We start from the raw sequence: 15149 nt of genomic DNA, 5'->3' as shown, positions 1-15149 counted from the left end.
AGAGGAAGGGATTTTAAGCTGCTTTAAGACTCCTTAGGGTTGAGACAAGCGGAGTATGAATTCAAACTCTCCTCCTCCTCCTCCTCTGATCGTGAATTTGGTAGATGAAAGGAATTTATAAGTGCCCTGTGCCATTTTTGACTTGGATGCGGAGCTCTCCTATTGCCTGCACAGATAGGAATGATGAAGGAACTAGAGCAGCAGTCTGCAACCTGCGGCTCTCCAGATGTTCATGGACTACAAATCCCATCAGCCCCTGCCAGCATGGCCAGTTGGCAGATGGTGATGGGATTTGGCATGGCAGGGGCTGATGGGATTTGTAGTCCATGAACATCTGGAGAGCTGCAGATTGCAGATCCCTGAACTAGAGGAAGACTGAGAAGTTGCATGGATAGGAGAGCAACGCTGTTGATTCAACGACATCAGTGGTATTACAACCTGGGACTAGAGACCGAATTGATTAGAGGCTTTTCACCTGTTTGCCCAAAATTGTAATTCACCTAAAGTTAAGAGCCAGTATGGTACAGTGGTTAGAACATCGGACTAGGATCTGGGAGACGCGCGTTCGAATCTCGGCTCTATCATGGGAGCTTGGTGGGTGATCTTGGTCCAGACTCAGCCTCACACAATTAGCCGAACCCACCTTCCTGGGTTATTGTGAGGACAAAACAGAGGAGAGGAGAACCATGTACGCTGCTGCAGGTCTCCATTTGGCCGCAGGGGGGAGGGAAGCGGGGCGTAAATGGTGTAAATAAATTTTGCATGCAAAAGTGAGATGAAAATATGCTCACCTCTGAGCACATCACCAAAGCCGCTATTCTGACCGTTCTGTACGTTTCTGTGTGGAAGCTACTGAACGCATGCTGAGTGCTAGGTTTTGCTTCTGGATGCCGCTCGGTATAAGCCGTTCTTGGAGGAGTGTGGTCTTTAAACAAAAAAAAAAAACCCTGACTCTTCCAAACGGAAGAGAGAAGGGAGCAAGGCTGTGGTCGGATCTATCTGGGCAGCCGGCGACTGAACCGAGCCATTTTGAGCTGGGCTGGATCCCAAGGGGCGTGTGAGCCAAGAGCTCACTGAAGATTTGTGCTTCTATCACCGGCTAAAAGTGCCTTCCAGGGTTTGCTCGCATTCTTTCCTAGCCAGAACAACAGGCTTTGTCCCAGAGCCGAAGCTTCGCTCCTCTTTCACCTCCCATTCGTTGCCCAGACATGCACTAGTGCCCTTATTTACTTAAGGTGCAACTTTCCCACGCTTCCTTTGCAGACGACTCTGCCAGCGGAGCTGCCCTTCCTGATACCCTCAGCTCCAGTGATCTCCCTGCATTCCAACAAAGACATAAAATCATAATTTTGTTCCCCCCCCCCCCCCTGTTTGCGTCAGGAGGGGGTTATTGTCTGTTACGTCGCAGACGCAGCTTTAAAAAGGAAAATGTCAGCCAAAGATAATGCACAGATATCCCTCTTCTCTTGTCTCCCCCCCCCCCCCCCCCCCCGCCCTTTTGGAAGTGACTTGGAGCATTCAGACAAATGGAATGAGATGGGCGAATGTGTCGGTTGCGCAAGGGAATGTGGCTGTCTGTTCGGTTGATGCCGAAAGACGGCAAATTCTTCGGCTGCAATTGGCCGTCGCCTGCTTTTTGAACATTTTAGGTCCCACCTAGTCAGAAGGCTGGAGCCTTACTCAAATCAAGCACCGAGGGTAGGGGGTGGGGGGGAGCCAAGTTTCTTTGCTCCATCCTTTCTGAGCAATGTTGGGGCCCCTGAAGCCATTCTGGACGTTTCTGTTTGGAAGCTACTTAAGGCATGCCCAGTTTAGTAGAAGAATACTGGACCAGCAGAATCTAATATCTGATGGATCCTCTGAAGATGCCAGCCACAGATGCAGGCGAAACATCAGGAGAGAATGCTGCTAGAACACGGCCATACAGCCCGGAAACCACACAGCACCCCAGTGATTCCGGCCGTGAAAGCCTTCGACAATACAAATCCAGTCGTTGCTCTTAACCAAAATACTTAATCAGGGAGTGGTTTGTCCTCTGAGATTTCTAAGGTGGAGAATCCAGACTCTCCCCTGGCTGCGGGTGGTTAGCCGTCGGACAGCTCCCGACGGCTTTTCCCATGACAAGGATTTGCTGGTCATAGAAGAGTTTTCTTTCCGAAAAAAAAAATCAAAGGCCAACTGAGTTTGGGTGGGAAAGGTTTCTTATGATAACTCGGGGCGGATTAGTTGATAATTGTAGCCGGTCTCTTGTTCCCAGGTCTCTGTAATGAAATGCGCTTTTGGTTAACCCCTGATTTCGTGGTTTCGACCTGTGCCCTTTGCCCCCCATTTTCAAATATTGCATTTTTGATCTGGAACGCATTGGATCTGAAAGTTCTGTCGTGCAGGGGTGCCTCCTTGGGCCCTGGGCTTGCTTCTGCTTTCTTTGTCTGAGCACCCCCGGCGGGTTTCTGCGGCTCTGTGAATATTTAAAACCGTCAGAAGCGTTCGAGCCAGCGTTCAGAGATAAAAATCGCCACGGCTCTCGCATTCATTACAGCTGGAGCGCGTCTGCAGAAGGCCGGGTTGCCGTAAAAAATTCATTTTGGGGGCAGATAGGGGCTCGGGCGGCCGCGTGCACGCTTTTCCAATTTCATCAGAATGGAAGCGTCAGCACGGTTCAGCTATTCGGCGACCGCTGCGGCAGATTAATATCTCGGGGCCGAGCTGCATCCTTTTAACTTCAACGCATGGCCCCTATTGCTCAGAAACGAGCGGTGTTTTACTCGCACGCCGAGGTGCCGTGCGAGGGAAACCCCGTGTCGCTGGCTGTTCCTACCACTCGGTTTGTTTGTGTTTCTTCCGAAGGGCCCCGAAGTCTTGTATTCATGAGCCTCCTCCGAGAACCATTGTTCTCGCTGACTCCTGCCCTGCTCTCCTACCCCCTCCTAATCCATTTGTCAAAGCCGCCCCCCCCCCCCATTCTACTGTGGTTGCCCCCCCCCCCCCCCTGTCTCATTTCCATGAGCCTCCGAATAGCTGATTATTGTCTTCACTGGCATCACACTGGGCCTCCCAGAACAGTCCGTCTTTTGTGCAGCAGCTGCCTTTTATTTTAAGAGGCCCGGGCAAAGCGTCCAGCCCTGTTTGTTTGCAAGAAACCACCAAATTGTCCCTAGAAAGGCATTTCTGAGCAGGAAGAACTGGGGGAAATCTCTGTTACTTGTGCCTTTCTTTTTATTTTGCGGAGGGAATCATTCCAAGCTCTTCTTTTCTTTAAAGGTGCCAGTACGGGTGGCAAGGCCAGTACTGCGACAAATGCATTCCTCACCCGGGCTGTGTCCATGGCACCTGCAACGAACCGTGGCAGTGCCTCTGCGAGACCAACTGGGGTGGCCAGTTCTGCAATAAAGGTACGCCAAAGCCGGCCGGAGCACCAGGGGTCCTTCTCACAGGGAGGCTGGCGCCGCTTGGAGGCGAGCGGACCCGGGAACGGCCTGTGCTTTGTGGTTGGGCTTTGCACCCGCGATTGGGTGGCGAGTTTGCGGGTGGTTTACGAGGAGAGGCCAAGGGACTCGGGAACGTTCGGTCTGGAGAAGAGGAGGTCGAGGGGAACAGGATTGCTCTCGTGAAGAGCTGTTCCTGTTGGCAACACGGAGCAGCAGTGGCGTAGTGACTAAGAGCAGGTGCACTCTGATCTGGAGGAACCAGGTTTGATTCCCAGCTCTGCCGCTTGAGTTGTGGAGGCTTATCTGGGGAATTCAGATTAGTCTGTACACTCCCACACACGCCAGCTGGGTGACCTTGGGCTAGTCACAGCTTCTCGGAGCTCTCTCAGCCCCACCCACCTCACAGGGTGTTTGTTGTGAGGGGGGAAGGGCAAGGAGATTGTAAGCCCCTTTGAGTCTCCTGCAGGAGAGAAAGGGGGGATATAAATCCAAACTCCTCCTCCACCTCCTCTTCATCATCATCATATCAATTCTGGGAAGAAAGGTTACGACTGGGTATCAGGAAAAACGTTTTGTGGTAGGAGTTGGGCAACAGTAGAATCAGCTGCCTGGGAAGGTGGCGCGATCCCTCTCCCTGGCAGTCTTCAAACAGCGACTGGGCCAAGATTGACCAGGGGTGCCCTAGCCAGAGGTGTCCAACTCTGGTGCTTCAGAAGTTCGTGGACTACAATTCCCATCAGCCCCTGAAGTGCCAGAGTTGGACACTCTAGGCTGATCCTGCTGTGAGCAAGGGTTGGACTAGATGGCCTGTGTAGCCTCTTCCAACTCTATGATTCTATTGCTCTTATTGAAGCATGCAGGGCTCCTCACGTATGACTTCCTTCCTGTCTTTTGCTCATTCCGACCCCTGTGTCGTTGTGTTCCAGATCTGAACTATTGTGGGACTCATCCCCCCTGTTTGAATGGAGGCACCTGCAGCAACACGGGCCCTGACAAATACCAGTGCTCCTGCCCAGAGGGTTACTCGGGACAGAACTGCGAAATCGGTAAGAGTGCGCTCGATGGTTCTCTTACGACTGCCTTCAGACGCTGGCTGCATGCCGGGCATAACATGAGAGACGGGGCGAAGGTGGCAGAGACATCTTTCCTAGAGAGGGGAAGATACCACAGGTTCCTGCTTGGAGGTTCTGCTGCATTGGAACAGCGCAGTTGGGAGAGAGGGGAGGGTCTTTATTAGCCGGCTTCTGGGAGGGAAAACGAGTTTGGTATGAGCTTTTGGACATGGCTTCCATGTTTAGCGCAAAACTTGAGCTGGTTATAGAAGCCACAACACACATACAGCACAGTGTGACCACTTAGGCATCAAAGGCCCCTTCCGCACATGCAAAATAATGCGTTTTCAAACCACTTTCACAACTGTTTGCAAGTGGATTTTGCCATTCCGCACAGCTTCAAAGAGGACTGAAAGCAGTTTGAAAGTGCATTATTCTGCATGTGCGGAATGAGCCAAATAGAACAAAAAGCGTTATGTACCATGGGCTACAACAGAGATGTCCAACTCTGGCGCTTCAGATGTTCATGGACTACAATTCCCATCAGTCCCTGCCGGCACGGCCAATTGAACATCTGAAGCGCCAGAGTTGGACACCCCTGGGCTACAATCAAATATATACTTGCACAGTGTATAGCCAAAACGTAAAAATTCAACACAAAGTGCCCAAGTGTCAACACAAAGAGTGGCGAACAGTCCAGCAAGAGCTACATCAAAGACAAGAATCCGCCTATTTATACAAATGGCTTCTCGAGAACTCGACAAACACAAGTATGGATCCTAATGAGACTGATGTCCAAATTGGCAGCAAAGAGACAAGTTTTCGGGTCATTCTCGCCTGCTTCAAAGGAAGCTCCCATTTCCTCAGCCAAGTAAATCGCTGCCGGCCCGAGCGGACAACAGGAATCAGTCTTTGCAAGCTGAAAACATTACAAATATTATACGTGCCAAAATATATGATTCCCTATGAAAAATACCTTAATACCTAATGCAAAGTATCTTACTGGGGAGCAGCAGTGGCGTAGGAGGTTAAGAGCTCGTGTATCTAATCTGGAGGAACCGGGTTTGATTCCCAGCTCTGCCACCTGAGCTGTGGAGGCTTATCTGGGGAATTCAGATTAGCCTGTGCACTCCCACACACGCCAGCTGGGTGACCTTGGGCGAGTCACAGCTTCTTGGAGCTCTCTCAGCCCCACCCACCTCACAGGGTGTTTGTTGTGAGGGGGGAAGGGCAAGGAGATTGTAAGCCCCTTTGAGTCTCCTGCAGGAGAGAAAGGGGGGATATAAATCCAAACTCTTCTTCTTATAAGACGACAACAACAAGGTTAAAAAAACAAGGCCCACAGCATACAAAAGCTACAGAAGTATATGGTGTGCGTACAAAAGGTTTTTTAAAAGGCTATTAAAACTTTCGTTATTTCTCAAAGAAAATTTGCAACCGTCTCGCAGAATAGCAAATCATTATTATTAGGCAGGTGAGGTATTCTGTAGTATTCCGGCAATCGTTAACCGCACATCTTATAAGTCAGTTTCACGTGTTAATAGCCGAATAGCAAAGTGTTATAGTAGCACCAATGATACACAAGGATTTTCAGAGGACTCTTAACCTACTGAAATTGGTACTGGGGGGGGAATAATATTGTTAGGGCAGCTCCGGCTTTAAAAAGTTGGAAATGGTTACGGCTTGCGAGTTGCTCAAATTACGCGGCCCTCCGTTGCCGTCGTATTAGACCAGTGTTTCCCAACCTTTTCGAGGTCAGGGTACCCTTGACCTCACTCTTCATATCTCACGGTACCCCTTCCCCTCCCATTGCCCCTGCTTGCCACACACCCCACCTTCCTTTCCCAGGGTGAAGGGTAGCACTGGGAGTGGGGGTGGCTGCTGACCTTGTGGCAGGCCCTGCCTCATGGGCCAGCTCCACGTCCTTGGTGGCACCGGTGGGAGACACCACAAAAATGAGGGGGGGGGGTAGTGTTGCCGCGGTACCCTTGGGACATGCTCACGGCACCCCAGGGTACCAGGGAACCCTGGTTGAGAATGGCTGTATTAGACACAGTGGCTCTCGAGTGCAGCCTTAGAGCCTGGAGCGAGGCAGGGAACTTAAGCAGGTGGTGAGGTGGTTGCTTGTCATCGGTGGCTGCGGCTAAGCTGAAGGGGGGTTCTGTTCTTGCCGCAGCGGAACATGCCTGCCTTTCGGACCCTTGCCACAATGGAGGAAGCTGCTTTGAAACTTCGGCAGGATTTGAGTGTGTCTGTGCTCCAGGCTGGGCAGCACCAACTTGCACCCTTAGTAAGTCCGCTGGAATTCCCAGCTTCTGAAGCTTTAACTCTCGCGCAGCAGAACCTCTCAAGCGCCGGGTGGATTTTTGATTGGCTCGTGGTGCTTGCTACCGCCCCAGTGTGTCTTTCCCCCTTCCTGAGTTGCACTTCGGGGATCCAGATGTAGTTAAGATTGACTTAGGAGAGCCAGCGTGCTGGTGTGGTTAAGAGCAGTGGACTCTAATCTGGAGAGCCGGGTTTGATTCCCCACTCCTCCACCTGAGTGGTGGACTCTAGTCTGGTGAACTGGATTTGTTTCCCCACTCCTACGTTCTCACTGGGTCACCCTTTGGTATTTATTTATTTATTGTTTAGATTTGTATACCGCCCCATCCCCAAGGGCTCTGGGCGGTTCTCTCAGAACTCTCTCTGAACTCTCTCAGCCCCACCTACCTCGTAAGATGTCTGTTGTGGGGAGAGGAAGGGAAAGGAGCTTGTAAGCCCCTTTGAGTCTCCTTACAGAAGAGAAAGGGGGGGAAGGGAATTCAAACTCTTCCTCCTCTTCCTCCTCTTCTTCTACTTCTTTGTTTTCTGTGTTCTCTGGATTGCAGTTCAGAAAATTAATAAGAAGGGGAACCAACAGCTCACCCATGTAATTATGCAGTGTAGGGTACTTAAAAGAGAGAGGGCTCCTGTCTGTTAACTATTCTTGCAGTTCACTCAGGTTAGATTGCTGCTGTCTATATCTATATAGTTGCTGAACAGATAATAAATTGAAACTGGGGTTTTAGAAAAGCACCCTGCCCATTGAAATACTCGTCCGTAGCGGAGTTTCGGGACGTATCCCAGAACCCAGCATTGTCTGCTGTCTCCTTGTTGGCCTGTAAAGGTGTCTGTCGAAGCAGCGTCCTTTAAAGACGATCCAGCTGACTTGGAGAGTAGACCCGCTTGGAGGTCCTTGTGCTGTCCACTATGGACTGCCAGAGGTAGTTTCAAGGTGCTGTGGGATTTGGAAAGATTGGTTTCACTTCCCCATCCCGAAGCATGTTCTGTGGGTGGCTGAGCTTGGGCCAGATTCACAGGGGTCTCCTTGGTGGGTCTTCCTTGCCACAGCCTGCCCAAAGAGGGACACAGTGGGAAAGGCTTCATAGCAACCATTGACCTCATTATTTCAGCCCAGGGGAGCCGGCCCATCGCTTAAGGCTGACATTGCAATAACTCCCTATAGCCATGGTGGTGAACCTTTGGCACTCCAGATGTTATGGACTACAATTCCCATCAGCCCCTGCCAGCATGGTCAATTGGCCATGCTGGCAGGGGATGATGGGAATTGTAGTTCATAACATCTGGAGTGCCAAAGGTTCGCCACCACTTCCCTATAGTCTGTCTCAGAAAAAGATGCTAGTAGGGTGGTGTGTTCCTCCACCACGGAACTCGACGTGTCGGACTTTCTTTGCTGAGAATACTCCACCTGGTTCCTCGTGCCTACCTAGCCCTGCTCTCACCCTCCGTCCGTCTGAAAGTAAAAATACGTTTTGGCGTTCAGCCTGAACCATAAACGCTCTTGTATCAAAGTACCACGTTCAACAATGCACAAAATAATGGTTTTGACAAAGAGTGCGTAAAAATGTTGTTCATATTTGTTCGGGACTACATTATAACGTGGAAGCATACGGTTTTGCACCCCAACTTTTTCTGAGACAGGGTATATTTTTAGCCTTGAGTATGTCCAGTGGCCACTTTTGGTGGGCTGTCCTTTGCACTGGGGTGACCCAGGAAAATGGGCTGCGTGTGATTTTTCTCCTGCGGCTGCTCATTTGCATGAAAGTCCTACTAATGCGAACGTTTGACGTGCTTGATGGTTCCCGGAAGTGTGTGCATGCATTCCTGTTTACAAAACACACTCAGTGTGAACCATCTACAGTGACTGCAGGGAACTGAACGGAAAAGGGGACCACCAATTGTTTCTGAAAGCCGCGTTTCTTCTTCTGGCAAGAGCCACTCAGTTATCCCATCGGCGTGAATGTTGCTATCGGATGTCGGTACTAAACCCAAATCTCTCTTGGTAGATATTGATGACTGTTCTCCAAACCCCTGTGGCCATGGAGGGACCTGCCAGGATCTAGTTGACGGTTTTAAGTGTCTATGCCCACCTCAGTGGACTGGCAAAACGTGCCAGATAGGTAAGTGGTAGACCATAGATTGATAGAACAGAAAGTAAGCAATTGTTGAGTTTGCTGTTAGAGGGTCTGGCTCCCGTAATGACACGTTTTTACTTCATTCTGATCTAAACCAAATGGGCTGCTGTAACCAGACACTTATAGGCATTGGATTGGCTTCACTGTGGATCAGGGGTCTGCAACCTGCGGCTCTCCAGATGTTCATGGACTACAATTCCCATCAGACCCAATGGGCTATGCTGGCAGGGGCTGATGGGATTTGTAATCCATGAACATCTGGAGAGCCGCAGGTTGCAGACCCCTGCCGTAGATGATCTTGCCCTGACAGAAGTTTTAAAACCCGTGGTGGCGAACCTTTGGCACTCCAGATGTTATGGACTACAATTCCCATCAGCCCCTGCCAGCATGGCAAATTTGCCATGCTTACAGGGGCTGATGGGAATTGTAGTCCATAACATCTGGAGTGCCAAAGGTTCGCCACCACTGACCTACACCATGGGTCCCCAACCTTTTTGCGCATATAGGAATTTCGAGAACGGGGAAGTATACGGGAGCAAATGGCTCTCTTCAGGGTCGGGTCGGTCCCAATGTGACATCCATGATGGCTGGAACAACTCATGGAATGCAGAGTTCCCAGCCAAGCCGCTTTCTGTTTTGGAAGCTGCCCTTTCCAAATTGGCGCTCCTAGCAGATACAAAGATGATGCCTCCTGAAAGGCAGAAGAAATTCTGGATTCTGAAATTTTTCTCTTTCTCACAATACTAGAACCAGGGGGCATTCATTGAAAATGCTGGGGGGAAGAATTAGGACTAATAAAAGGAAACACTTCTTCACACAATGTGTGATTGGTGTTTGGAATATGCTGCCACAGGAGGTGGTGATGGCCACTAACCTGGATAGCTTTAAAGGGCTTGGACAGATTTATGGAGAAGTCGATATATGGCTACCAATCTTGATCTTCCTTGATCTCAGATTGCAAATGCCTTAGCAGACCAGGTGCTCTGGGGGAGCAGCAGCAGCAGCAGAAGGCCATTGCTTTCACCTCCTGCACGTGAGCTCCCAAAGGCACCTGGTGGGCCATTGCGAGTAGCAGGGAGCTGGACTAGATGGACTCTGGTCTGATCCAGCTGGCTTGTTCTTATGTTCTTACTTTCCCACCAAGTTGAAAGGGGGGGAAAAAAGGTGGGAGAGGCTACAAAGACAATGGCTTAAGAACAGTGGTGGGATCCAAAAATTTTAGTAACAGGTTCCCAGTGGTTTAGTAACAGTGGTGGTGGGATTCAAACTGTGGCCTTTGGGAGCTCACATGCAGGATGTGAAAGCAATGGCCTTCTGCCGCTGCTGCTCCCGAGCACCTGGCAGAGCATAAATGGACAGTGCTCCATTGCCTCAGCCCTGATAGTTCCTTCGGCCTGAATCATTACCCAAGAATTGCAAGAAGGGGCAGGGTGTTTCCAAGTGGCCAGAGATTCTCTTCTGCTCATCTTTTCTCTCCTCCTTTCCTTACTTGTTTCTCTGTGAACTAGTGGCTTGTAATTCAGGGCTGGCCATGCACCATAATTGGTGGATAATATCAGAATGTCCTTTGCTAACGTCATAGCCTTCATATTCTTCTAAAGTCCTTGTTTTCATGCAATCGAGACTTTTAAAAAATCCATTAGCCTTTAATGAATTTGTCGTTCTCGGTCTGAAAGGTGGACGTGTGCACAGTATTGGATTTTAGAGCACCCGTTTCCTTTTCCCTCTTTGGTCTCCGCCGCTTAACACCCAGGGCCCATTCACTTTCTCTCTTCAGATGCCAATGAATGTGAGGGGAAACCGTGTCTCAATGCCAACTCCTGCAGGAACCTGATTGGCAGCTACTATTGCGACTGTGTTGCTGGTTGGTCGGGCCAGAACTGTGAGCTAAGTAAGCATGTATCCCTGTATGCACTTCTGGCTTTTGGGTGGGGTGGTCTAAAGGCAAAACAGTTCAATTCAGCCGCACAGAAAGCATGGATTATTAGCCCCAAACCTCAGGGTAACTTGTACTAGCTTGGTAACTTGTACAACCTTAGTGACTTGTACAACCTTGGAAAGTTCAAAATTGAAACTTCTCTCTCACCTTTGAGAGCCAGCGTGGCGTAGTGGTTACGAGATGGTGGATTCCGATCTGGAGAACCTGGTTTGATTCCCCACTCCTCCACCTCCATGGCGGAGGTTTATCTGGTGAACCAGATGTGTTTCCGCACTCCTACATTCCTGCTGGGTCACCTTGGGCTAATTAATGTCGCATCAGAAAGCTGTCCGAAGAGGTCTGTTTCTGATGCCTCTTTAAGATTTGTCTGAAATGGGGCAAGACATTGTCATTAAACAAGTTGCAGACACAGCTTGCAACAGCTTTGTCCAGGTGATTTTTCTCCACAAACCCTTGCACCTTACTGCAAATTGATGAAAACCGAGGCAAATTGATGAAAACCGAGACAAATTTTTCCCTGAAAAAATTGATGAAAACCGAAGGCAATGAAAACCGAGGTTCCACTGTATAACAACATGTGTTCTGTGGTCTTAAAGGGTTGTTGGTATAATTGGTGGTTGTGGTTATAAAACAGAACCGTGCTTTCGAGTTGCACCTGAACAGAGCTGGCATGTCGCAGCGCTCCAAAGACTTTGCCTTTGGTGTTAGAGAATAGCCTGATCTCATGCGGTCTCAGAAGCTAAGCAGGGTCAGCCGTGGTTAGCCACTGGATGGGAGACCCCCCTTTCCCCAAGAAATACCAGAGCAGTTGTGCAGAGGCAGACGATGGCAAACCATCTCTGGTTGTCTTGAAAACCCTACAGCATAGGTGTCAAACTTGCGGCCCTCCAGATGTTATGGACTACAGTTCCCATCATCCCCTGCCAGCATGATGCTGGCAGGGGATGATGGGAACTGTAGTCCATAACATCTGGAGGGCCGCAAGTTTGACACCTGTGCCCTATAGGGATCCCATAAGTCACCTGTGCCTTGACCACACTTTGCCCCCACCCCAGAAAGGGTCGAGGAGGAAAAGGAGACGGAGTCTGTGTTGTTTTTAGAAAGGGAGTCGCCCGCCTGGCATGAATAAGAGGCAGCTTTTATCAAACCCATTAGTCCGCAGCATGGCTATATTCAGATAAGATGTCTAGAAACAATGATGTGAAGTAACAGCTGCGCTCGGCTGGAAGAATGGCCGAAGGTTCCCACCTATTCTAATAAACCTTATCTGGAGGGAAACGGGCAGGAAACTTGACAAAAAATGTATTTGCGCTCAGCTGCGGACCTATTTCAGTGCTTTCTCTTGGCTTTGGGAGCGCGTCGGCTTCTGTAAGGCATGCTAACTGTGTGTGGGTTTTCTCCTTTACAATTGCAGATATTGATGACTGTCTTGGGAAATGTCAAAACGGAGGGACCTGTCGGGTAAGTCCCTGAAATGGAATGTGGCTATGCTTTCTATTAAAAATACCTGGATAGCAGAAGCCTATCAGCAGACTTGAAGCGGAGCTACTTAGAGTAGAGAAGAAGGTCTAGCAGTCTTCCGGCACACACTGCAGCCTCCTATCGCTTTAGGAAAAGAAAACTGTCCACGCAAGATGTTGTTTCCAATCAGGAAGATTTTGCTTAGCAGTTAAACAAGACTATACCAGATAAGACTACAAGGCTATACAGAACACTTCAGCAATACTATAACACTAAGCTAGAATAGACTAGAAGGCTAGAATAGAACAGAAGAGAATCCTGCATATACACAACGCACAGCTTTATTCATTCAAGCTGGGAACTTTTCCCGGCAACAGTCTCCCATTGGACCAGAGTCACAGTTGAATGCACCAATCACATTAAAGGTCAGCTGTAGCTGGTTGCCCCCAGACTTCCCGGCTCCTTGCCCCTGTTGCTGGGCAAACCTTTTGCTGCCTAGAAGATGAACTTGTGAGTCTTTATTTTATATATCATGACAAAACCCTCACTATGTAGTTATTGTAGAAATTCCAGGGTGTTGCAGAATGTGGGGTAGATCATCCCATTCAGCTGTCTTCCTCAAAACTAAAATATTTTGTCCTGAAGTCTCTCCAGTATGTGTCTGTCTGGGTCCTTCTACATTACAGATTTCATGCAGTTCTTGCCTTGGGTTGCTCCTACAGTCACTGTTTTCCCCCCAGCACCACCCTTGCCAACGTGGTGTAGTGGTTAAGAGCAGGTGGACTCTAATCTGGAAAACCTGGTTTGATTCCCCACTCCTCCACCTGAGTGGCAGAGGCTTATCTGGTGAACCAGATGTGTTTCCACACTCCTACATTCCTGCTGGGTGACCTTGGGCTAGTCACAAGGGCCTTTCCAAATTCTCTCAGCCCCACCTACCTCAGAAGGTGTCTGTTGTGGGGAGAGGGAAGGAAAGGAGCTTGTAAGCCACCTTGAGTCTCCTTACAAGAGAGAAGAGTGGGATATAAATCCAAACTCTTCTTCATGTTCCCTGGGCTTCTGTTCATTGACAAAAGCAACCAGCCTGCCGCCTTTTCTCTCCCCACTCCCCCCTTCCAATATTCAGTATGTCTTGGGCTGAATTGCTGTCTGCACCAAAGTAACAAACAGGGTTTAACAGTCCTTTTCCTGCTTGGTTTCTGAAGGATTTCAAAAACAATTTGAGGAAGGGTGCTGTGTGGTTTCCGGGCTGTATGGCCGTGTTCTAGCAGCATTCTCTCCTGACGTTTCGCCTGCATCTGTGGCTGGCATCTTCAGAGGATCCTTTCTAAGTTGATTGCAGTGAATGTTGCTTTCTAGGAGGAATATAAATTCTCCTATCTTCATTTTGTTTCTTCTTTTATCCCACCCGTCCCTCTCAAGCGTGTGAGCTCCATTTCCAAAGCCCATCTTCACTTTTATGCTCCCAAGAACCCTGTGAGATAATTTAGGTTCAGAGATGGGGGCTAAAGCCTCACACCGGGCGCCTCCTGGCCGAATGTGGATTAAAATCCAGGGTTCTTTCCCTCTCTCTCCCCTCCCCTCCCCTCCTTGATCCACATGACACCAAAAAAAAGCAGTGTGTATCTCTTGAACGCTTCTGCGAGGGGCCCAACGTTAATGAACTCCTTTTCCATGTCTAGGACTTGGTTAATGGTTATCGGTGTGTCTGCCCGGCTGGCTACGCAGGGGACAATTGCGAGAAGGACATCGACGAATGTGCCAGTAACCCTTGTTTGAACGGGGGCCGCTGCCAAGATGAAATCAATGGATTCCAATGTCTCTGCCTCGCTGGATTCTCGGGAAATGTCTGTCAGGTGAGAGCAGGTGAAAAGCAGCCTCCAGATAAGAAGACCGAGCCTCGCTTGCTTGGGATCTGCGTTCTCAATGGATAGCGTTAAGCAAGGGTTCTATAGATCAACTTTTGACTCCAGGCGGAGGGGGGGGGGGGGACACAGAGTTGTCCTCATTCGGAAGGGTGTACCTTTAAACCAGAGGCAAACAAATCCGCACCTCACAACTCCGACCCCTGCCTGATAAACCTCTAGAAAGTTTCTAGAAAGTGCAGCCTGTGAGAATAACATTGTGCATGTTGTACAGAAGGAGTTGAGGCAGCAGATAAAAAGGTCAGAGTCCGTCAGCTTTCTTGCTTGTGGCCGTGAGGAAAGAAATAACAAGGCCCCTTTCTCTGATGTGGACTCTCTCTCTCTTCCTTTCTCTCTCGGTGTGTTCTGCCTTCTGCTTCCCGGCCCGAACTTGACATTGACAGTTGGATATTGATTATTGCGAGCCCAATCCCTGCCAGAACGGGGCCCAGTGCTTCAACTACGAGAACGACTACTTCTGCAGCAACTGTCCCGAAGATTACGAAGGGAAAAACTGTTCGCACCTGAAAGACCACTGCCGTTCCACTCCTTGCGAAGGTACGTTTTGCAGCCGTGCTTGAGGATCCGTTTTGCCACGTAGCGGTGGGTCGTTTACGTGTCCCGCCCCCGGCTCTGTGGTCTGGAAAGTGGAGAGCAGAAAGCAGAATGAAGGTCATCTTTGTAGTAGTGGCAGATGTTGCTCACGTGGCCTGTGTAGGCAAAACCCTCGAGCCCCAAAGACGTGGTTCGGCGTGGCCCTTACGTCCTTGAATGCGCAGCCGGTTACTTAGCCAGAGCGCTGGAGGCCTGAGAGTTTTACAACTGCAAATGGGTAGCCCTGTTAGTCTGTTGTAGTAAAATCAAGCAAAACGCCTCTGAGACTTGAAAGACCAGCCACTTTTATTTCA

General features: G+C 49.6%; 1 protein-coding gene across 2 annotated transcripts in view; it reads left to right on the top strand.

Moving 5' to 3' along the window:
• Positions 1 to 15149, top strand: part of JAG1 (jagged canonical Notch ligand 1) — a 75612-nt gene that overhangs the window by 37722 nt on the left and 22741 nt on the right. Inside the window, exons 6-13 of one of the 2 annotated variants that reach the window (XM_048501232.1) lie at positions 3262 to 3392; positions 4355 to 4474; positions 6657 to 6770; positions 8809 to 8922; positions 10715 to 10828; positions 12291 to 12337; positions 14020 to 14193; positions 14646 to 14799. In XM_048501232.1, coding sequence (XP_048357189.1) covers positions 3262 to 3392; positions 4355 to 4474; positions 6657 to 6770; positions 8809 to 8922; positions 10715 to 10828; positions 12291 to 12337; positions 14020 to 14193; positions 14646 to 14799 — 968 coding nt within the window. The remainder of the gene's footprint in view (positions 1 to 3261; positions 3393 to 4354; positions 4475 to 6656; positions 6771 to 8808; positions 8923 to 10714; positions 10829 to 12290; positions 12338 to 14019; positions 14194 to 14645; positions 14800 to 15149) is intronic. The other variant, XM_048501240.1, reaches the window with a different exon arrangement.

Source organism: Sphaerodactylus townsendi, linkage group LG01 (genome assembly GCF_021028975.2).
Source record: "Sphaerodactylus townsendi isolate TG3544 linkage group LG01, MPM_Stown_v2.3, whole genome shotgun sequence".
NCBI classification, from domain to species: Eukaryota; Metazoa; Chordata; class Lepidosauria; order Squamata; family Sphaerodactylidae; genus Sphaerodactylus; species Sphaerodactylus townsendi.
The sequence above is the reverse complement of the archived record's forward strand: the minus strand, read 5'-3'. Positions and strand labels throughout refer to the sequence as shown.